This window comes from Carassius carassius, chromosome 33 (genome assembly GCF_963082965.1).
Source record: "Carassius carassius chromosome 33, fCarCar2.1, whole genome shotgun sequence".
In the NCBI taxonomy this organism is placed as follows: Eukaryota; Metazoa; Chordata; class Actinopteri; order Cypriniformes; family Cyprinidae; genus Carassius; species Carassius carassius.
Window position 1 is genome coordinate 17,979,000 of NC_081787.1, and position 25,195 is coordinate 18,004,194.

The 25,195-nt window shown below is 38.2% G+C and overlaps 1 protein-coding gene across 6 annotated transcripts; it reads left to right on the top strand.

Annotated features, from left to right (window-relative positions):
• The first annotated feature begins 280 nt into the window (after positions 1-280).
• Positions 281-14,114, top strand: LOC132113895 (CXXC-type zinc finger protein 5-like). 6 transcript variants are annotated; one of them, XM_059521938.1, is made up of 4 exons: positions 281-544; positions 1,589-1,722; positions 5,196-6,222; positions 13,085-14,114. In XM_059521938.1, exons 3-4 carry the CDS (start codon positions 5,398-5,400, stop codon positions 13,127-13,129), a joined length of 870 nt encoding a protein of 289 aa, XP_059377921.1. In that variant the 5' UTR covers positions 281-544; positions 1,589-1,722; positions 5,196-5,397; the 3' UTR covers positions 13,130-14,114. The 6 variants fall into 6 exon arrangements, with proteins under 6 accessions (XP_059377921.1, XP_059377922.1, XP_059377926.1 ...); XM_059521939.1 differs by lacking the exon at positions 1,589-1,722; XM_059521943.1 differs by lacking the exon at positions 281-544 and having other exon boundaries at positions 1,232-1,722; positions 5,196-6,230.
• Positions 14,115-25,195: the final 11,081 nt, after the last annotated feature.

Consider the following 25,195-nt stretch of genomic DNA (forward strand, 5'->3'; position numbering starts at 1 on the left):
GCTTCCATAGTATTAACCCAGGACGTAGACCTATTGTAAGCGAAAACTTAATTCCATGCTCTTAGAATATAATTTAGCGTTTTGTGAATACAGATAAATGGAAAAGAAAAGAAAAAACTATGATGGGAAGTGGAGCCGTTAAGGATTGTCACTTTACTCAAGGCTAAACTTTCCCCTTAATGCAGCTGTGGAGGACTGTAACACGCAACCCCCCTTAAACCCGCGGCCAGCAGCGCCGCACTCATCGATCCGCATTGATCGTCCCTGACGAGCTGTTCCACTTTCCAGCCAATGCACGCGCGCCCGTCTGCGATTGGGAAGGAGCCCGAAACGGAGGAAAATTTCTGCCGCCCTGGCGGTGTCACTTCCCCACACTTCAGCTGGCCGCCTGCCAGACACACAGGACGCTCACAAGAGGTGGAGTGGACTCGAAGCGACGAGGAGGAGCGACTGGACGGACGGACGGACAAATGATGGACCCACAGCAAAATGGCTCTTCGGTCACAGATGAAGTCATCAACACAGAGAAAACACGACGATTTTGGTAACAAGTCCAGTTCCTTTGATTTCTTCACAAAGATTAATAACACTTTATATGCTGTTAGAGAAACTGAAATGAATGTATTTTTTATAGGGGTATAGTTAATGGGTACTCATATTAATAAATACATTAATAAATTGCATTGATATTAATTATAAAAAATAATTTACCTAAAAATATAATAATTTATTAAATAATATTAACAATATGGGTATTCTTATAAAATGCATTAATAGATTGCACTGAAATTCATTGATTACAAAATAATTAATTAATAAATATAATGAGTACTCCTATTAAATACATGAATAAGTTGCTTTGATATTCATTATAGAACAGTTAATATAAAATGAATATTAATATATGCCTAATATAAAAAATAAATACAGTACATTGTTGTTAAACGCATTAATTAAATACATGCGATATTTAATTAAAATATACTATAAGCAATAAAAACTTTAGGTAATGTTGATTTAATAATTAATGCATAAATTATTATTAATAATACGAATTAAAATCAATTTGATATCAAATGTGCTAAAACAATATCAAATTGCATAAATATACAAGTAATACAAATAATTGTTTTATTGTTGTTATTATTAAATTTCCATGAACGTGCAATTGTTAGTTACAATTTGCATTTTATTTTCATTTATAGAGCACCCAATAGGGTTATATTTCAGATGAGTGAATGGTTATTTAGGAAGCGTGTTTTGCATATTAAAATAGCAATCAGCCTCAGGTTCCTGGAAAGCATGAATGTGTAAACGTTCTGATATAATAAATCAATCATTAGCGCAGCCAACAGCCATTAAGAATGGAGTCAACAATGGGCTAAGTTCAGCCCTCCCAAAACTATACTTCATTCAATATTTTACTCTCATATGCACAGAGAAACAGACAGCCCTCGCGCGCATCCACACCTCTTTAAGGTTTATTTCTTTTCTTTTTTTTCCCCCGTGACGGAAAGTCCACTTCGGTTTTTGTGTGAAGCTCCAAAAATCTATGAAATGTGTTTGCATGTTCTTCTCCGGGCGCGAGGATGTGGAGGTGGGATAGAGAAACGCGAGAGGCTGGAGGAGCGCACGCGCTCGCTCTCGGACAAAGTGCGTTCTGCGTGTATCTGCCGGTGTTTGGGCTTTGCTGAAGGAAGCAGCGAGAATAATTCAGTCTGGGTGAGCATTTGCCTTCGTTTGGCTCTTTTACCTTTTATTCTCTCTCTCTTTTATATATAAATCTCCGCAGCGCGTGAGAGCACCGGACCGCTCGGACAGTCGGAACGCTCCCCTCGGCTCACGAGCGGTGCAAAAGAAAAGACGCCTGTGTTTGCAAATATGCAGATGCCCTATATTTATCAAACGGAGGGGAATGAGACTTTGTTGAGGACTGTTCAAAGTTACAATGACATCCAGCCAAGACGAACAAGTTGGCAGTGAAATAACAAGGGAATGTGCTTAACCACCGCGACGTGTTGGCGCATACCGCGCGCTGTCACCATAGACACGTCGCTCGAGATGAGACAAAAGGGATTTTGTTTTACTTTCTAAATGATCGGCGTTACATCTGCTTGATAATTTGCCCATATGCATTAACTGCATTGGTGCAACTTTGCCACGCGTAACCAAATAATGCGCACGGAATAGTTGCATTCACGGGAATTTGTTTGTTGTTTGGCTGTACTGTGGTCACTGTAAACATACGATTGTGACATTTTCATTTTTATTGGTTGTCTGGATTAAAACATGTGGGCTTTACCGAGTGGGAATGTCTGAATTATTCAGAAGTCCTCTTGGAGATTATTAAGTATGACTGCAAGTTATATGTGCTGTTTATTATTAATCTGTTATGAGTCACATGCAAACTTTTTGTCTGTGGTGCTATTTGCATTTTAATTATTTAAACAATCTAACGTGAATATATGCAGTTTATCCTGGTCTGTTTGGGGGATTGATCTGGGAAAGGTTTAATTGAGGTGATTGACAAAACATGTAGATCTTGATGAGCAGGTCATCTTGTTTAGGCAGAGTTGGGCTATTTGTGCAGGTTTGGCTATTGTTCCCTGGTGATGTCCAGATCTCTCTAAGTCACGCTATTGTCCCTCGCCGCAATACTGGACACAGCAATTTCCAAGTGCATGTGAGCCTCGTAGGCTATATGTTTGACATGCATTTGACATGAGGCAATTGCTGAATGGGCATTCGGACTGTTGCTAGAAACTTATTTATCTGTAAGCCAGGTCAATAATTTACTGATGCAGGTTTTGTCTTGGTTTACCTGCAGATGAGAGCTACCTGTCTCCAGTAGTACGCACAGGTCTTTGATGTGGATGTGATGTAATTATAATTGATATGGTCATATGTTTCGCTAACGGATAGAGTACTCTATACAAATGTTTTGCCAGGTAACTTACAGTAAAAGTGTGTTTTATATGTTTTTAATCAGGTCAGATATATGATTTGTATGACTGAATCAACTTAATACATAGTGTTCACCAGTAAGTGGATTTTTTTAGATTATTAAGAAATAGCCTACTCTACATTTATTGTGATGACCGGGGCTAGTTGTCACAGTTTTCATTATGGAGCATACAGTAGGTTTATTTTTAAATAGACACAAACATTATAGTGTTTATTACCTAAAAAAAAGGTAACGTTCATTTATCACATGTTAACCTATTGTGACAGCATGCTCTTATAGCGGGGCATGTTGTCACACTATGGGGTAAGTTGTCACAATGGAATTTGTCATTAAATAACAAAAGTCACACAGTAAAACAGTTATGAAATATAAAAAATTATAAATGAAACATCAAAATGGAAATTCACAATAGTAATATTAGTACTATTATAGTAATTAATAATATTAAATCATTTAATATTAATGCATTGTTTTAGCCAACATTACTGTAAATTATACCATTTAAAACAACCAATCTGATATTTATGAAAAATACTCATTTGACACCAACATTTAAAAACTTATAGTTACTGAGACATCTTCCCTGTGTGACAACAAGCCCCACTCTCACTAACATGCATATTTATTTATTTATTTACACATTCTTTCATTCATGCATGTTTGTATGAATGAATACCCAATTACCCCATCTTCGTGGGCAGTCACTCACAACCTAAGATGTTTTTTTCTCTGATTATTACCAATAGCATGATTTACTGAGGCTTGGCAGTTAATTGAAATGTTAAGTCATTGACGAGCGCGTGTATGTGCGTCAGTGTGGGTGAGCTTGCACCTAGACATCCTGATTTCACTGTCGGATCACCCCAGGGGCTTTGCGCTTGAGCTCACGATTCTGGTTTCATGATAGAACAGACCGCCTGTGGACCCTGATAGACGTCTCTCACTAAAGGGGAATTGCTGTCACAAGGAACGGGCTTCCACACGTAAAGGTTATGAAATATAACAATTTTACAGGCTCAAACCGCCCAATTCAATATCCACACAAAATTTTCTTCTTTTTTTTTCTCATGAGCTTCACAGTTCACACAGAACAAAGTGTAATTGTTACTAAAACACATATGTAGGACAGATATTATGTGTAAAACATAAATGTTGGCTAAGGAATCTAAATGGGTCAGATGAGGCCACAGCAAGCAGTACATTATTTATTACCATGAAATTGCACCTATTTCAGCAGGGCAAAACAATAAACAAATAAAATGGCATATGTTTATAGACATGATTATTTTGGAAGAATTAGATTCATTAAAATGTTTTTTAGCATTTAAGGATGAAGTGTGATATTGTGCCGAGACGAATCACATCATTTAATTTGCGGTTGACGGGTGAGGCAGACGTGATGTGTTCCTCATGCTCTTTAGATTTGGATATATGCCACTGATCAGAAGTTTGGAATACATTTTGCATTATTTTGAAAGAAGTTTCCTATTCTTACCAAAGCTGAATTTATTTGATCAAAAAATACAGTAAAAACAGTAATATTGAGAGATATTATTACAATTCAAAAAACAGTTTTATATTTTAGTATATTTTAAAAGGTAATTTATTCCTGTGATGCAAAGTTGAAAAAAGCACCATTACTCTAGTCTTCAGTTTAACATGATCCTTCAGAAATCATTCGGATATACTGATTAGCTGCTCAAGAAACATTTATTATTATTATCAATGTTGAAAATAGTGCTAAATATTAAATCTTAATATTTTTGTGGAAATTGTAATACATTACCAATCAAAATTTTGCAGTAGATTAAAAAAAAAAATACTAAAGATTTCTATTTCAAGTAAATGTTGTTATTTTGAACATTTTATTAATCAAAGGATTCAGAAAATAAGCAGGAAAAATTTGACATTGATAATAATAATAATTTAGCACCAAATCAGAATAATTTCTGAAGGATCATGTGATTCTGAGAGCTGAAATATCAGCTTTGAATCTGAAATAAATCAAATGTTAAATATATTAAAAAAGAAAACAGTTATTTTAAATTGTAATAATATTTTCATGTTTTCACTGCTCTATTTCGATCAAATAAATGCAGCCTAGGGGAACATAAGAAAAAAAATTATTTATTTAAAAATTATGTCCATTATTATTTATCTTTACATCTACCATACATTTAATCAAACCATGCTGTCTTTAACCTCTATGTGTACTATTTTCCCTTTCTAGGATTCTCAGGACATAGTGAACGGACCCCTGAGATGTTCTTTAGACTCGACTAGTGTGGACCGCCGCTCCAGTGGTCTGATTCTCCAGCTGTGCACACGTCAATCTCATCTTGGCTTCAGTCCTTGTAGGAACATTGCAACTCTATTCCCTGTTCATCCTAAACTCCAACATCTCCCTCTCCCTCCCCTTCACGTCGTGGCCCATGTCTGCCAGTGGAGGGTCCATGGAGGGAAGTCGAGCTGTAGAGGATGAGGAGGCGCAGGACAGCTGCTGCGGGGATGAAGACTCATCCCCAGTGGTGGAACGGAGAAACCGCAGTGGCATCATCAGCGCTCCACTCAGCAAAAGCCTGAAGCGTTCAAGAGCTCTCTCGCAGTACATCGCAACCTGCTCGGCCGCCGCTGTGGCCAGTGTCGCGAACGCTAACAGACTCGCCCAGAGCTCAATGGTGGCGACAGGTGTCAAAGCTCACTCTACCGCTAGCCAGCACAGGTCACAAGTCGGGTACGCCAAACTGGACCGGGCTGCATTGATGTCTGGTCTTCTGGACTCTCCGAGTGGCCTGCATCTCGCCCAGGCCGCCGAGCTTCTGCGACGGGCGGGGATGCTGCTTCCCGTCAGCGACCCATCCAGTGTCAGTGTGGGCGGGGACATGGAGACCGTCTCTGCTTCTGATTCGCTGGGCAGTGTGATGGACTTCCCATTGCTTGGCAATGGCGGAGTGGGCGGGAGTTTTCCTTATCACCCGGGGCTGTTCATAATGACGCCAGCGGGAGTGTTCCTCGCTGATGGGGCACTCTCGCATGTGACAGGCACGTCGGAACACCAGCAAACGCAGAGCGAGATTTCTTCAGCCATCAGCGCTAATGGGAAGAAAAAGCGGAAGCGATGCGGCCTCTGTCCACCTTGCCGGCGCAGGATTAACTGCGAACAGTGCAGCAGCTGCCGCAACCGCAAAACCGGCCATCAGATCTGCAAGTTCCGCAAGTGCGAAGAGCTCAAAAAGAAACCTGCTGGCGGGCTTGAGGTAAGATGGTGAGCAATGCACAGTAAATTCATAAACATTCTCACTGAATTCTGCCTGAATGCAAGCTAGCATCATCTGCATGGGAACCATGGCATAATAGGCCACACTTCTGACACATTGAGCTGTGATGCTCATGCAGGTGCTGCAAGTTTGTGTATTGTCTTGATTCTCTCCCCTAATCTCCTTATTGTTTCCTGTTCGATCTACTATCCCTGTGGATAAAAGCAGCTAAAAGTAAAAAATAAAAGTTTTTGACACAAGCAGAACAAATTTCTGTGTAAATAATTTTAGGGATCAGTTTTGTGTAAATGACTTCAGTTCATTGCAAATGATTTTTGGACTTTACTATGGATTTTGTTTAAAAATGGATTTCAGTAGATTTGTTAGTTTAATGTGTTATTTTAGTGCAGTTAAAAAGTTAAGAAGTCAAAAATGAATAACAAAATAAAACTATTAATGTAGTAAAATCATGACCTCTGACACATACAGTAGCAAACTATTTTCTACCTTCTCAGCAATTTACACTACTGTTAAAAATTTTGGGCTCTTAAAAAAAAAAAATTAATAGTTTTATTTTGCACAAATGCATTAAATTGTTCAAATGTCACAGTAAAGACTTTTATAATTTTCCCTTTCAAATAAATTCAGTTATTTCCACAAAAAAATTAAGCAGCACAAATGTTTTCAACATTGATAATAATATAGTAATAATAAGAAATGTTTATTGAGCAGCAAATCAGCGTATTAGAATAGTTTCTGAAGGATCGTGTGACACAGAAGACTGGAGAAATTATGCCGAAAATTCAGTTTCTATCATCACAGAAATAATTATTATCAAATATATTAAGGTAGAAACTGTTCTTTTTTTATTTGTAATACTATTTTGCAATATTGCTATTTTACTGAGTTGTTTTTCAAACAAATGCAGATTTGTTTAGAATAAGACACTTTTTAAAAAAGCATTGTGACCCCAACTGGAAAACAAATTAGCCCATCTCACGCTTGTGCATATAGAAAACATTTAAATAATATCACATAACTCTGTACATTACTCCTAATCTGTATTTTTTGGAACAGTGATATAATGCCTTTATTGTGATTAAATCAGTTAATCAGATTTTTTTAATTATTATTATTAATTCAACTATAATGTTTGATCCTTTGAAAAGCCCTAGTTTTTACATCAGTTTACATATAAATTAATGCTGCTTGTGTTTCATAAGCAGTATATGGGCATTACTCATCCTGACAAATGGCAAGCTGAATGTGGTTTCCCATCTCCGTAATTTGAGACGTTTCTGCCTTGTTTACAGGCAGGTTCAGGTGTGGGAAAATTAGCTCTGGGTCTGTGCTGATGTAAGCTAGTTAGGATCTAACTTTGCGAGACTGGTGTCATGGTAAGATTGGTCTAGTTGGTTGCATATTTTTTTCTTGCAAGGAAAATGTTAAGGCATCATGATGTTCCACAGGTAACATTCCCCTTCACTGTCTGCTATGATGAGATGATTCAGAGTTTCAGCTATCACATTTAATGAATTTGAATGAATGGGATGAATATAAAATGTTGAAATAACACCAGATTCCAACCAGCCACAACGCACAAGTTTCCAGCATCAAGTTTACTGTCTTTACTAAAAGTACTGAATGTGGGACTTTGGACCAATAAGATTTCACTGTGGGAGGGGCTACCCAACACACCAAGACAATAGCATATGGTGCTTTCAAGTGATGTCAGAAAGATCGTATTTACAAGCTAAGTGAACATGAACGAACGTCACCACAAAGTCGTAACTACAAGTGGGAAACCCAGAGTTTTTAAGCTGGGGCGTGTAGGTGATGCAGCATCTTTATTAATGGTAAATTTGTTAAAATTAATTAAATTATAATTTTTTATAGGTTGCCTATTCAAAATCCTATATTATTTTACAATTAAGATTCAGTTTGCTGAAAAATCCCAGTGCGCATTCTTCATTTTGTAAACGTAGAGTTTAAAAATCTTTTGAATTTTTGTATAAAAAAAAGTACTTGGACCAAAGTGATTTGAACACACTTGACATCGTAATTATGAAATTCCCAGGAGGACTTGAACACAACAAAACCATTTATAAAGCTGACTTTGGAAATAGCATACTAGCATAGCACTCCTTCTATGTATTACATATCTTGTATCTCTATTTATTACATATCTTGTATCTCTATTTATTACATATTCTTGTATCTCTATTTATTACATATCATGTATACTGTATGTTTGGAAATGGAAAACTACCATACTACTTACTGAACACTGTCGAAAACAAACTGCCTATTGTCTTTAAAAAATAGTAAGTAAAACTGTAGACATTATTCCACAATAAATGATTCAAACAGTAGTAAGTTGTCACATGACCTCATCACATTGCATATGACTCTAAATAAAATGGTAATTTTGCCTTTTTAATTAAATATGTAAAAAATTATATAAAAATCATCCATCATACTTGAAATGGAAGGTCAATTACATTGCACTGTGTGATACAGTACTCCTTACTGTAATAGGTCTGGTACTGTAGGTAAATTTACATTTTGTTTATAGTATACATACCATTTACTTCAACAAGAGAGTGCTTGTATGGTATTCCAAACATCTTGGTTGATTGCACTAAATGGCACAATCCACAAGAGAAATCTCATTGTCTCAAAATCCTGCTCAATATATCTGTATGCTAAATATCAAATGGGTTCTGATTTTGTTGCGTCAGAGTGCAATCATGTTAGCTATTTTTGCAGGCAAAAGATCTGTTGTCTAATGTCAATAGTCACTTTCAAACCAAGCAGCTTTCTGTTGGCCAACACTGCAAAATCTTCAAGTATTCCCATCGAAATTACTGGATTTTGCTGCAAAAATAAGAAGTCGCTAAAAAAATTAAATAATGGTAAATGTGTCCATGTTTTTACTTGATGCTGCAAACTTGTTATAAATGTTTGACAGGTAATAAAAATAATTTGTGAATGTGCAGATGGGGCCTTTCATACATGATGTGCGACTGTCTATTTATTTTTTAACAGCATTTGAGTTTGTTTTCATGTATGTTCACATACACGCATGTGTGAGTCTCTGTGTGCGTGTGGCAGCCTCATATGGTCCATCTGGCCTTTGCGTCTGTCATCTGGAGCGCCAGGTGTCAATGTGTCCCAGAACCCCTCTCTTTCTCGTCCTCCAGAGGCCCTGAACTGCATTTGTGTGTCTGTTTATGTGTATAGAATTGCAGGAAAAGGCAAACACAGACCCAGTGAAAGTCATTATGAACTCTCTCTCTCTGTGTGTGTGTGTGTGTGTGTGAGAGAGAGGGGTTGTGTTTATGGTGTGTATTGACCACTGACCGGCTTGATTTCTTTGAGAATAACAGCTGTGAGGTAAAGATTGAGGTGTTGGTACAGTATGTGCCAGAGCTTAGATGTCTCAGTTTGTGTTTATGTGTCTCTATAAAGTATAAGGCTCAAAACGCATGCAAGTATTTGAATTCCAATGCTAGAAGCTACATGTTCACATTTTGTAGCATTCATAATCTATAATGTAAAACAAATATGTTGCCGCAAGGGGCGCTATAGAGCATTAGCATAAATCTGTAGAGAGTTTCAGCTTTTAGGTCAACTACTGTCTTGGAAGTCAACAATTTCAAGATAACCTCACTTAGAAATTTAAAGCAAGTTAAACTGGAAATATATTTAATGATAGCTAATTCTTAAGAGGTGATTCACACAGAATTTTTTATGTTTTTAAAACATGAGAATCAGGGCAGTGGAATTAAAAAAAACTCATTTTTAAAACTACACTGTAAATTTTTGTTGTTGTTCATTAATAAATTAATACAATTTACTAAAAATGTATATTATTTAATTAATTACTGAATACATCAGTTTTGCCTTGCCTTAAATCACTGTGATACCTATATTAATTTGTATTTTAGACCCATTGGGACAGATTCCCCATACATTTGTCATTCTTGTGTGTTTGTTTTTTACATCATATCTGTAAATAAAGAAAAGAAGTTCAGGCTACTACTGTATACAGTGGAAGTAGTTTGAAGCCACAACAACTTGAATCACGAACTGAAATTAGTTTGTAAGCTGAAATGTAAAGTGACAGTATCCGTAATAAAACATGAATCAACATTTATAGCAAACCAGTTTTGTTGTTTGTTGGTAACAATGCAAGTCTCTTAACCAGTTACTACTTTGGTCTGTGTGCCTTTATTTCTATATTTTTAACCTGTAAATAGAAATATAAGCCTATATTTTCATACAGAAAAGGCAATCATTTGTAACCATGGACACAGTGGTCCGTCTAAAGCCATCACATTCATTTGAGCAGAATAGCAGAACCAAAGCAGCACTAACATAATGACCAACACAATGTTCTTCTGTTTAGTAGTTTTATACTTCAAATGCTCAAGGGTCAAAAGTTACACAGTGTAGCTTTAATTTGAGTGCCACATTTTTAGAATGATGTGTCATTGCCAAGATGCTTCAAAAGATGCAAGCACTTTGGGACAGTGTGCTTGTGGTGCATTTGCCTACTTGCGTAAAGTATTGCTTAAAATCCTGTACATACTCAGTGACTGTCCCTGTGTGTTGCTAGGTCCTGTACTGGTTGGTCACTAGCTGGTGTTCAGTTCTTGTAGATCTAACAATAAAGCATAGCACTAGAAATGACAAGGCCATGGGTTTGATTCCCAGGGAATGCATGAACTGATATCATGCATGCCTTAAATGCAGTGTAAATCACTTTGGAAAAAAGCATCAGCCTAGTTCATAAATGTAAATTTAGTTGCCCTAATAACACATATGAACATCACTACTGCTAAGATGACAGTAAACAATGACATTGAATCTTTTTTTATGTTCTAAAAAAGGAATATTTTGTTGCACCAATCCAAGCTGCACCAGTCCATCATTGTTTTAAAAATGTTTTAGGCATATATTTATGGTGAGTTTGCATATATCTCTCTGTGTGTGTATTGTGTGCTTTTATTGACAGAAGGGTTGGTCTAGTGGTTGAATAAGGCATAGAGGACTTATGGAGTTTAAAGAGCCATTATTGACAGGTCACAGTCAGTGGTGTGGGGGTCTATTGACTTTTTGATGTGTGTGTGTGTTTGGGATGGATAGATGTGTTTTCATTTGTAGGACCTTTCATGTGTTTTGAGCCAGGTTAGGTGTGTGTGTTTTGTGCAAATCCCATTCGATTTCTGGCCATTGATCTTACCTTGCATGTCATTGCTGGCAACTTTTGTTGATGTGTGTCTACTGCATGATGACACATCTCACTGTGTCCATGTGGCGGGTGGTATCTCGGAAAGTCCCTGATGTAGCTGGAAGCAGAAAGAGATTAAGTGGGTGGGGCCTCAGACATTGCCCTCCAGATGCCACCCCTTCCTCTTGTAGAGGAATCTCAGTCTCACAGCCAGGTGGCTGAAGTATTTTAGGTACAGCGTGTGTCAGTGTCAGTGTGAAAGAGCCAAAGACAGGTCGACACACAATATATCAACATATATCTGTACCTGCTTACCTTTACTACATATACTCGTTGGACATTTATTTTGTGGTGTTTATAAAAAATAAAAAAATACAAGCAAGTCATTAGTGCTGCATAGCACCACCCTAACAACAACCCATAAAACCTTAGCATTGTGGGGATGACTTCTGCACAAGCAAACACCACTTACATTTTTTCTACTGTAATATATATATATATATATATATATATATATATATATATATATATATATATATATATATATATATATATATATATATATATATATATACACACACTCACACATGTATATATTATAAATAAACGGCAATAAAATAAACAATGATTACAATAACAATATAATTACATAAATAACAAAAAGTAGTATTAAGAAAAATAACAATCACCATAAGTAATAAAAGCATAATTATAATATAATTTTTATTTTAATAATAATAATAATAATAATAATTGTGTATTATTAGCATATTCAAAATAGATGTTTGTATTTTGTTGCACAATCATTAAGTTTTGACAAAAATAGAAATAAAAAGAATTGCATTAAAATATTATTGTTAATAATTATTATTATTATTAAAATACTATTCTTACTTTCATTCTTGTGTATTTGTATGTGTTTGTGTGTTTGTGTGTGATTTAGAGACAGAGGAGATGATGGGTTAAAAAATAAAAAGTGTGTGTGTCTGTCCATGAACTCACGCTCTGTCTGATTGGCCATGTGCATGGGCCGACAGCCCATCTGTGTTGGCTTGTCTATGGGGTCGGTGAGGGAAAAGGGGGTCTGGATGCATGTGTGCGTGCATACAAACGCCAAACCCTGTCAGAGAGTAATGAGAGTGCAGGACTGTGGGAGAGTGTGTTTGGGAAACAGAGAGAGGGACTAGGTCATGTAAGGTGAAATCATTGCCTGTGCATGTTACTTCATGATGAAGGGAATGCTCCCCTCCCTCTTTTTCTCCCTCGGTCCTTCGTTCTTTCGTTCTGGACGTCTTCCCAGGAAATGCTGCCGTTGTCTCCACTCTCCCAGAGTCCCACAGCCAAAGACTACCCCTGCCCAGTCCCAAAGCAGGCTGGGAAAAAATCTGCCATTTGCACCACTGCGGTATTTCAGCCCTTTACGTTCTTAGCAAGTCTGGCTCCACAGAAAGAGAGGGATTTGAAACAGAAAAGGGAAAAGGTCTGGAGATGAGGGTCGAGATTCCAGTTTAATGAGACAGTTCCCATTTCCTTGTTGCTCTACTGTTGGTGTTTATGTCAAATTATCAATGACTCACATTGTTTTCTTTCCTTGTTTCATTCCTCTGTCTTTCCTGTCTTTCCAAGAAGGTGATGCTGCCAACTGGAGCTCCTTTCCGATGGTTTCCGTAGGGCAGCTTGACCCTCCCCCCATGACTTCCATCCCATAATGAAGGACTCCCGATTGACGGTGACGCCACTCCCCCTCGGAAAGCTGTGGGGCTTGTAAACACTAGGTGCAAACAAACAAATAAAACAAAAGAAGAGCAGAATTAAAGCACTATTTGAGAATGAACATGTCCTGAACCAAAAATAAACAGTGAATGGCGGAATGTCATTCTGTTTTTCTTTTTTCCTGTGTTCCATTTTGGAACCATGTGAGTTCTACTTCGGAATCTTGCCCTTTATTGGATGCTTTGGAACTATTTGCCGCCAAATGGTAAACGGACAATCATTTTTATTTGTGTTTAGTGGTTTTGTTTGTCCATGTGTGGAGAAATGCCGTAATTTTGTTTAGAGAATGTAATCCCAAGGCTCTGTTTTAAAGCTTGTGATAATTAAGGAGCACTATTGTAATTTAGCACAGTGGTTCTTACTGACTGCCACAATGTTACGATTGCCTTTTTATGTCAAGTTTTGTTTGTTTATTTGTTTTTGTTTTTTATTTGTTATTCAGTTTTCAAGTTGCTCAATATTTGATACGAAGACGACCCTGAAAAACGCTCCAATGTAGCATCCTTTACTTCAAACATGCTTGAAAGGTCCTTTTGGGTTTGTCGTTCTGGTTGTTTGTTTTTAAATGCTGTAGGTCTGCTGGGATTGGAGGGTGAAGCTGATGGAACTACACAATATAGACCAGATGATGGTGTATTTGTGTACCAGCTATGTGTAGGACTCACCTCCTTTTTCTTGTAGCCTTATGGGATTGGTCGGATGGAAGACATGGTCCTTAGCAGATCTGGGCCTCCAAAATTCAGGACATTATTGATGTTTTATGATAATATTTCTATAATTAGGATGTTTTATTGCTGATTTACACCAAGACCTGAATTTCAGTACTCATTTAAGTCCTTTTCACATGGTTAACTCCAATGAACTCTAGTTGTGGCAAGCGATTGTTCTATGAAACTCATTTGTTGTTTAGATTTCATAATATAGACAAGGATTACCAGACAATTCACTATTGCGACACATTGAGTTGTATGACACAACTTTATTATGAGAAAAGTTTCAAGAACTCTTATTTGACAAGCGATTTTCTTTCTGTTTTGAGCTTACAAACATGAGATCTTTCATTTTCATTGTGTATGGTTCTCTGGTTTCTTTCTTCCCAGCAACGGTATAAAATCACCCTTCTGTAATGGTATCTTTTCATGTAAGCGTCAAAACATAAGATGCTTTTGTTGAGACATGGATCGAATCCTTGATGCTAATCATGTGAAAGGGGCTTAAGGCCATCCACATAACACAGACAACATGTTGGATAAGTGACTTTTTTTGGCTGTAATTGTCTTTTCTTTTTTTTCTTTTTATGCTGAAATCCTACTGAACAGGTTCGCCCCAGTTTAAATACTGATCTAGATTGAGTGAAATGCACAGTACCAAAATGATTTCAAGTCAAAATCCAACAGCACACCATTCTCGTGCCGTATGGGGCCAAATTTATTGGTCTGCGTAAATGAATGCATGTATTTGTGTCCAAAGCCAACCATTCTGAGGTCTTGGCAGTCCTCAATTTAATAAACCAAGGTGAAACCAAACATTTGTTAAGCTCTTTAAAACATGCTTATTTGACATTTTGTTTTCATTTTTGTTTTGTGTTCACAAATAAGTCATGGACAGAATAAGTCATGTGAGGTGAAATCAATGAGCACTCATAATTTTCCTCTGACTGAACCGTGCGCAAGTGTGAGAATGAATGCGTGTTGATTGTGTGTGTGTGTGTGTGTGTGTGTGTTGTGGGTGGGTTAAACCAGTGAACTGAGCGTGATATTTTTGTCCGGAGTGTAGGAGTGAATGAGAGTGTGAAAGCTTTTTTCTCTCTGCAGGCCGCGTCAGTCTGTCTCACTCCTCGAGGCCATCAATCCGATGAGAGAGAGAGAGCGAGCCGTAGGGCCGCATGGAGAGAGAGCAAACGCAGTGTGTGGGGGTTGCGTAGAGAGGGGGCCGAGCGTGTTTTGTTCTCATCCAGGTGCACGGCCATCAGAAACGATTTGAATGCTGCCCTGCCCCACATGCGACATCGAATCTGTATATCCGAGCAAATCAGATTCGTTAGCATGCAATTTAGGGTGCGTGTGCACGTATTAAATGATGGCCCATGATCACAGAGTGGCTGAGGGACGCTGCAAAGGCTCCTTCAGTCTTATCAACATCACCCAGACCCTTCTGTGCTCACGTCTGCAGCTCTTTCCAAAACACACACACACACACATTTGCAGCTAGGGCGCCTGCTCTGGCCTCTCACTCAAGCGATGGGGCGCGCGTAGAGAGAGAGCGCGGTAACCAGGGCGATGGTTGATAAGATATTCGCTCCCCCACGGTTCATTCGTTCCAGGGGAACAGGAGCACGGCGCTACTATGGTAACGGCAGGGCGAGATGTTGCGCTATAATTGGTGCAGTGCTGCGAGCAGCATAGCGGCACTTCCAGGTGCGTGTCAGCGCGCAGGAGCCACGATATTACACTCCCGCTGGGAGACGGCGGAAAAGCACAACGTGTCCGGTTCTCATCTCCTCTATCCTCCTCCTCCTACTCCCCTATATTGCTCTGTCCTCTTTATTTTAGTGGGCAATTTTAAAAATAGTATTATTATTATTATTTTGATAAGTAACATTTTATTTTTCTTTGAAATGTTCATGCCATTTGAAACTTTTAATGTACTTAAATAGGTATTTACACTAAGCCTTTTTTTTGCTCTTAATTAAAGTGTAGTGAAGGCTATGAATGGAATTCTTCAATTTATTATTATTTTTTAACTGTTATGCATCTGGACATTAATGGAATTCAATTCGAAGGAAAAAAATAACTTATTTGGACATTAAGAACCATTTTTGTCATAACTCAGACTGGATTCGTCTAAAAGTAAAAACAAAACGTCTGAAAGTCAAATACACCTAGGATGCCTCAGGGGTGGGTAAAATGCAGCCTAATTTTCATTTTTGGGCGAACTAACACTTTAAGACAAATAAAAAGTGTTAAGACATTTGTTAGGTCTTACAGCATACAATAAACAATTATTCTGCAAAATAATATAGTTTTAGTTAACATGAGAATAAGAGAAATTGTTTATTTAACTGATCTTATTGTGAACAATGAAATTAAAATAACTATGTGAGTAGGCCTTTATGGTTTTTTGACCAATAATCAAACCGCTATTTACGCATTCTTTTTAGTAAACAAGAATTTGGTCTGGCTCAGTTCTTTCTTGTCAAATATCCTGTTTTATTTAGAAATAAACTTTCAGAAGAACTAGTTGCACCAACCTTGGAATGATTATTATTGCCAAATAGGTTTCCCTAAAGGAACCTTTGTTAGCATCATCATCTCAATGGTACAGGCAGTGCATCTTCTTTATCAAAGACCTTAAAAATCCATTGTAACATCGGGGTAAAACAACAAAAATGGCAGCAACCTCAAAAGGTTAAAGGTAGTTACATACACTTTTCTATTTGATATGCTATTGTATTCAACATTTCTTGGTTTACACTGTAAAAAAAAGCTGTTATAGCATCCCAGCTGCTGGAATTTTCAGTTTTCTTTACAGGAATGTAAATGTACTTTCATTTTTAAATGCAAGAGCTTAAAGTTCAATTTAATTTAGTAATTACTTATATACTGTAAACAACACCAACAAAGTTGCACATGGATCCATGCTGGTGTTAGTTGCCATGGTAACAAATAATTTAGAGTCTAAGGACATAAACAGCACTCAGAAAAATCTCTGGGCGAATTCCAAACGGAAGTGAGCATCTCTTGAAGTGTGTTCTTTGAAGGGTGTAGGGCATTGCTGTCTTGAAAAACTCCCTTGGCGAAGGGAATGACTGACCAAACATTACCTTGACAATAATGTGCATGTGTGCATAATTCTTTACTCCATCAGTTGTTGCAAATAAATATTTCTTCTAATTATTGTTATTTTATTTAAATATTGTCTCACTGTGTCTTATTTAATATTAAACTTTTTCAAATTAAACATGCTTAAACTTGCTGACACTATCATCCTAAGTCTTGTTTGTATCACTGACAAAAAACATTTTATCACATAAAAATAAAGACAAATTTAATTAGCCTATTCTACTAACAACTGTATGTGAAGTCGAAGTCAACCCCATCCCTTCACTAACAGACTTCTGGAGAAGGCCGAAATACCTTGAAGTGTTCAAAAAAGCCATTTGGAATTTACCCTCTAAGTTCTAATTTTCCAGTAATTATGGTAATTCCAACAGTGACATGAACACAACATAATTTTGGCTATTTACAGTGTCTCATCTAATCAGAATATAGAGCCATTTTATGAATTTGAAGAATCAACCACGGATTCAGAGAAATAGAAACACAATGATACTGTCATTGGTGTTTATTTTAAGCACACACTGGGAAAACTGTACCTTTTTAAATGGACGTGTAATTTTGTCTCTATCTGCAAAAATACAGATCTTTTTGAAGTGAAACCTCACATGGTGACTGTTTTCACAGGCCAATCTACCAGAATGGAGGCTCGGGAGAGGACTATCACCACAGACAGAAAGAAAGATTTCTTTTTCCTCTCTTCGAAATTGCCGGTCCCCCTCAGCCCCCACTTTGTCCAGGCGGTGTCTGGCTTTAATTGCGTACAGTGGCAGGAAAACGCTGCTGGCCACGGTCAGGTCTCTTTCAGAGAGGAAGCCATCTAATTCACCCCCCCCCCCCTTCCGCACTGCAAACTCACAAGCTGCACAGCTGACGCGGAGTTGAATCTCCTGCGACCTTTTCTCTATATATTTTCACTCCTTTGTCAAATGCGCAATACACAAGACAACAACTTACATGTTTGCACAAACTTAAAAAACACAAAATAAACATTTGTCCAGAGATACATTTAAAAAAAACATACAAACAATAGACACAATTACAAAATTTATAATGGTTTTACTGGTTATAATGGGACTTGTATTGGTTTTACTGGTAATTTAAACTGTGGGTCTCTACTGGTAATTGGTTGCATTCTATTGGTGGCTTGTTAAAACCAATAAATCCTAATGGAATATGTCCCAAAACACACTACAGAAAACCATTTTTTTTAATTGTTTTAATGATTAAAAGTTGATGATTTGTAATGTTTGTTCTGTGATGGTTTTTTTTATTTATTTATGAATTTTTCCGGTATAGACATAAGCCTATAACAGACATGACATATTACATGACAAGAGAGCATGCGTAGTAGTATAGTATGTGTAAGGTATGTAGAAATGCGCAGTAAATGCCGATTTTAAAGGCAAGTGCGAACAAACATACACAACAATGGCTTAGTACATGGTACTGTTGTTGCTGCTCAAGAGTTTGCTAATGCTTCTTCAGCAAAGTGTAGATTTTCTTCACCAATATTACATCCAACAGCGGAGACGCATCATATACAACATATAATAATCACTTCCCTACAGGTACTGTTTACTAACAAGGTGACAGCACTAACTACTGGCCTGGCACACATAATAAAGCGTTTTTGGCCATTTTCGCGGACATGTTTAAAGACTAATTGTTTTGAAAACGTTGTCGTATACAATTTTTAAAAACGCAAGGGAAAACTTTCCCATTTTTGACTACATCACTGTCATTTAAATGTAGCCTCAGTGTGTGCTGTAAACAGCTCTAACTGGGTGAATGATTTTTCCTAAACATATGGCTTTGGTTTCATAATGAAGCATTAAAGGGATAGTTAACTCAAAATGACAACATTATTCACCCTCAAATCATTCCAATTTTATTTTCTTTATTCTTTATTTCTATTTTAAGCATGTACTGCAGTTAATTTGTCTGTTGCTTTAAACTCTTTAAAGCTAAATGGATGGATAGATCTTCTTGGAGTCAATGTTTTTATCATCCGCTGGAAATAAAATCATTCTGAAAGTGATTCCATTCATATTGTTCCTCTGTTGTAAACTTTATATTTATGGTGTAGACTTTACACAGAATTAAAATGATTATTAAATCTTCTCTTATCAATCTTAGTGTGAATTAGAGAGTTTTTTGTTGTTGTTTTTGCCATGATTACTATAAACATTGTCTCAATGTATTTTTCTTTACTTGCTTTGAAGTATAAAATGTCTAAAAATCCTTCTAAATATATATTTTTTGCATTCCACAGAAGAAAGAACGTCATAGAGGTTTGGAACGATATGAGGACAAGTAAATAGTGACATGTTTGGATGAACTATTCCTTTAAAAAACATACACTACAGTTATTGGTGATGTGGTTAAATAAACTCAGATGTGCTCAGTGTTGAAATCACACATCTTGTGGATCCTTTGCACATGATGATGTCATGTTTTTTAGCTTCACGAACTGTGAGAGGTCTATCTCAATCCTAACTGGACACGGCAGCTACCCGACATTCTCCTCTAAACCAATCTATACACAGTATTTACCAAAGGGAATTATGGCCCATTCAACAATTACACCCTAGTACAGCCAAACATGCATACACACACACACACACACACACACACACAAATCTACATAGCCTTGCGCTGCTTGGCTGCTGGATATACAGGTATGTCAAAACTGGAGTGAAACCTATTTAACATTACCATGTACATGGATTCAGAATGTTTTTTTTCCTCAGTAAGGTTTTGTGAGGTTGTATTAGCTGGTGTTGTAATACGACATTAGTGTTCTTTCTCTCTTGCTCTGATAGTATGGTACAGGGCAATGAGAGGTGAGAGGGCCGTTGAGGCACTTCCCAGATCTGGGGGATGGGTGCTTTGTGTGTGTGTGTGTGTGTGTGTGTACACAGTTTTCACCTCACTGCTCGAGTCACCAACAGAGCCTATTAAAGCCAGCGGCCTTCTCCAACAAAGAATGACTGCCAATTACAGCCGCCTGTTCTCTCTCTCTCACTCACTCATTCACTCTCGCTCTTTCCCTTCCTCACTGCCAGTTTCTCGCTTTCAGTGTCTTGCTTTTCCACTCGTGGGCCATCATGCTTCTCTCTGTCTATCTGTCTTTAACATTTATATGCTACAACCTATCAGTGTGATCTCTACATGCCTCTCAGCTGTCTGTGGTAGTGAGAAACAGCTTTCTCCTTAAAACTAGATTTCGGAGTGCTGCTTTCCTTTGCAAAACCCTGCCACAGTACTAGGTTTGGTTTCTAGCATGTTTCTATGTAGTTTCTTGTGTTTCTTTATGATATTTCTGCAGTTTTGGTGTTCTGGGGGCTTATCAGGGGTTCTGGATGATTTTTTACATATTGCTTTGTGGTTACTAGGGGGTCTCTATGGCAGGGATAGGCAACGTCAGTCCTAGAGTGCCAATGTCCTGCAGAGTTTAGCTCCAACCCTGAAAAAAAAACCTTACCTGCCTGCAGCCTTAGTAATCCTGAAGACACTAGCTTGTTCGGGTATGTTTGATTAGGTCTGGAGCTAAACTTTGGAGGGCAGCAGCACTCCAGGACCAACGTTACTTATCCCTGCTTAATGATTTTCCACCAGTTCTGGTTGGCAGAGCAATACTGTGCAGTTGTTAAAGGTACAGGTTGTAGGACCTGCCACGAGAGGGCGCACTATCAAAACAATAACAATCGTTTGGTTTGATGACGCTAAGAAGGAGCGTGGAATGATGGGATGTGTTGTCTTCTATCCAACTGCTGACGGCCATCAATCAGACGGAAAAATAAATCATGGATTTAACGTGAGTTCAACGATTTGCGCGAGTAGATTACATACAAAGTAAATGCAAAGACGCGATCAGACGATGGATCAGATGCGTCCTCACGCGGGTCTAGAGACGCGATGCCCAGGGTTTGGCGTGTAGGCCCCATAATACTAATCTTGTTGATCGTTATAATAGCATAAGTTTTCTGTAAAAATACGAATCAAAACAACTCACCTGTCGAGTAAAAGGCATCTCTTTCTAGTTGAAGTTTGTCACGAAGCTACTTCCGCATTTGTCCACGAAACTGTTGTCATGTGGTTCTACGTCAGTAAAGGCGGTAACAAGGGGTAACTACGTCATTGACAGGCGACTGCACTGCCCCATGTCACTGTTTAGAATGGGAATTTTCTCATGATTTACAAGTAGTTGAAAACATTAGAGATATTGTTAGTAATCACCTTTAAGGTCTTAATCTTTTCTTGCAATATGATATGTGGTTGCTATGGCTTTGGCTCCCTTCAAGCCAAAGTGGGGGAAAAAAGCAAACCTCAAAGTCTCAGTGATTGCCCCCAGTTGGTTGCTAAGGCGCTGCTATGCAGTTGCTGAGTTGTTTAGTTGTCAGAACTTTGCTATGTGGCTGCTATGGTTTTCTGAATCATTTAGCATGTTGCTGTGTGGTTGCTAGGGTGTTGCTAGGTGGTCTCCAACGTGTCTCTAGGATTTTCACCCTATTCTGGTTGCCAGGGCTAGTGCTATGCAGATGCTAAGATGTTCTAAATGGTTTTTAGTTGCTATGTGGCTTCCACTGTGTCTCTGTTATATTCCACATATTCTAGTGTCCTGGTCCTGGAGTGATTTTTAAAATGTTGCTATGCAGTTATTTAATGAATAATACAGCAAACCCCCTCACCCAAAAAGCAAACTATGTGTTAGAGTGATGTGGACAACCCCTGAAAAGCAACTAACATCCCAAAAAGGCAGAACAGGCCTCCAGTTACCATGGCAAGCAATGACAAATCATCTGAAACAACAAAACACAAATGCACTAAATAAAATAATCGAATAAATGCATATTAACAATAAGCATTTAACTCAAATAAATATTAAATAATAAAAGAAATAACTAGAGAAGGTTGACTATAATCATCTTTCTTTCCTTTTGTTGGGATAAGCCTACTCCTCACCTGAATAAAAAAAAGATTCTGGTCTTTAATGATGCAAGGACAAAGTCTGAGCACGCACATGCAATATCGGAACCAGAGCAGAGCCAATTCATAAGAGAACATCATCTATTTAAAAGTGCACATCCAGTTTTGTGTGAGAGCCAAGAAAATCCGCTTGCGGATAGATTCATGCTTGGGCATTACATGGATGCACTATCTTGTTGCATTACTGTATTCTCGACATTTGTCAGTAAGATAACTCTGTAGAAACTGCCTACATTTACCAGGAGTAGCCAACCAGATTTCAGTGAGGGCTGGTGCCACCCCTTTCCACCGTGTAGACCCGCCCCTGGTTCTAAGAATCTTTAATAGTTTTTGCATCAGCACTGAATCTAATTCATATTCAAAATACCTTTGTTCGAAGACAAAGATTCATAAACATTCCCTCTGAAAGTATAAGTCACCATTGACTCACTGACCCCCTGGAGGTGTGATCACCATAGAAGTTAAAAGACCTCACATCAGTGACCTGTCTCTCTCTTCTCTCTTCTTCTGTGCACTTACCTTCTTGCCTCTTGGACATCCAGTCTGACCACAACTTGTGAGTCCTACCCACAAGTCCGCTGGCAGGACATCAAAGTTGCAGCAAGCCATTTTGCAACTTTTCACCTTGAAGAGAACTCTCACTATCCCCACAGAGTAAGAGAAACATCTTTACAGTTCGTCACTCTTCAAGCCTGGAATAACTTGTTCTAACACCACCAAACCTTCAAACCATCAAGACTTTCACCCAAGACTGCATCCGGACACTCGTTAAGTGGCCAGGGCAATGCAAGTATCGTACATTTAACTAAACAAAACAGGTGTTTGGTATAAGCTGTAGACCACATTGTAAAATGGCTCTGATGGTTTCTGCTCAGGTGGTTAACTGACTCGTTCCCATATTTCCACTCTCTGGTTTCTTTAACGCAGTGGTTTTCAATCCTGGGGTGTATTCCAGAAAGCATGGTTAATTTACCCTGAACCCAGCTAAACCTTGAACTTTCGGTTGATTAACCTTGAGCAAGTTACTATGGTTACTTACATACCCTGAAAGTAAACTACGATTTTTGAACCGAAAGCAGTGTATAAAAATTAGTTTTTGATTCTGCCACTGCTTGTGGATAATGTCCCTTTAACGATTCGCTCTTGTTACATGCTCCAAATGCACTAGTAGCCTATTGTAAGAAAGTTATATTCTGTGGCCATGAAAATGTAGTTGATATGAAATTACACTTAATTTTCACTGGATGAAAAGATTAGTTGCCTTAATATGAATTCTGCTGTAGTTACTACTGGCAATTGATAAAATAGTTGTAATTAAATATATTTAATTGAAATTTCCATTTTGAGCTAATTTGCAAACAAGCCTAAGGGAAAAAAAAAGCAAGCCTCCGAGTCTCAGTGATTGTCCCCAGATTCTGCCTGGTTGCCAAGGCATTACTATGTGGTTGCAGATTTGTTTTGATTGATTGTCACCTCTTTACTATATGGTTGCAAAGGTGTTCTGAATGATTTTAGCATGTTACTATGTGGTTTCTAGGGCATTATTATATGGCTTCCAATGAGGCTCTATAATACTCCTATGAAATGTTTTGAGTGGTTGACAACAAGTTATTTTGCTTATGTGCATGAGTTGTAAAAGATCGTTACCACATTGCTATGTGGTTGCTAGGCCGTTACTGTGTGGTTCCTTGCTATCTCAAAGTTTTAATAATAGTCCTCAAATTCTAGCTGGTTGCCAGGTTGTTTGTTTCTATGCAGTTGCTGAGGTGTTACAGGTGGTTGCTAGCATGTTTCTTTGCAGTTGCAAAGTTTTTATGAGCAAGTTTAATGTATTGCTATCTGATTGTTAGGTGGTTCTTCATTAGCACTCTTGAAATATTCCACCCCATGTGTCGATTATGTTCCCCTATTATGATGTTCTGGCTGATTGCCAGGTATGTGAATGCTAAGGTGTTCTAAGTGCTAACTTATCTAGCCCAAATGAAAAGCAAGAAAACCTCCCAATGTATGAGAAAGTCCTCAGAATTTGTCTGGTTGCCAGGTTGTTGCTAGGCACTGTTATAAGTGATTGTCAGCACATTGCTATGCAGTTTCTCAGGTGTTATAAGTCATTTTAATGTATTGCTATGTGATTGCTAAGGTGTTATGAGTTGTTGCTAGCTGGTTTCTTACTGGTGACTGTTGGGTTTGATGTTCTGACTGGTTGCAAGGTTGTTGCTATGCAGTTGTCAAGGTTTTCTGAGTGGTCAACTAACTCAACAAAGGACAGCTTACACATTTAAGGTACATTCCAATTAACAGAGTCCCCACACAGTGTTCACTGCTCTCTACTTCCTAAGCATGGGAAATCTGTTGAAGTAGACTTTTCTGACAATAATCGCTCATTTGGAATGCCCTGGAACGTCAAAGTTGTGGTTCGCAGTACTTTTTGAACTGAACATGTTTGCAGGAATCTCACTTAAGATGGTGGAATATCCTGTGAAACCCACTTCGGAGTCCACTTACAGTCGAATGAAAGTAGGGCTGCACGATTAATGGCATGCGATTGTCATGCATGTCAAGCGGCACTTAATAGACAGAGCCGTAGTTCGCTGACAAGCTACACAAGATCGTGTTCATAATCGCCACTCCATTTGAAAGGAGGTGATGGACATTTACCGATAATCACAGAACTGGGTATACTTACAAGACACGCATGACAATCGCATGCGATTAATAGTGCAGCCCTAAATGGAACACACCTTTAGAATACTTATGGTTATGTTCTTCAAACCTGAGCAACTGACTTAGCAAACACCATTGTAGCGATATCAACCTTCATATTCATCCGGAAGAAGGAGGCGGGAACCGGCGGACAATCAAAAACATTTTAATAACAAAATAAACACAAAACAGCGCACCAGCCCCTCACGGACGACTGGTGCGCATAAAATAAAAACCAAAACACAACTAAAAGCCCAGGCCTGGTCCTCTCTCGTCCTTCACTGTCGTCGCTCCAGTTTTATATCCTTCCATCTCCTCCATGGGCCTCGAGACCGGTGGGACGAACAGGTGTAGTTCATCTCCAATCACTCCCCCGGCCTCGCTCCCATGTCCCTCGGCCCCGCCCCACTCGTCACATACCCCCATCGCCCCT

Coding starts and splice junctions, on each gene's coding strand:
- LOC132113895 (XM_059521938.1), top strand. CDS start 5,398: ATGTCTGCCAGTGGAGGGTCCATGGAGGGAAGTCGAGCTGTAGAGGAT. Junction 6,223..13,084: donor AACCTGCTGGCGGGCTTGAG/GTAAGATGGTGA, acceptor TGTCTTTCCAAG/AAGGTGATGCTGCCAACTGG.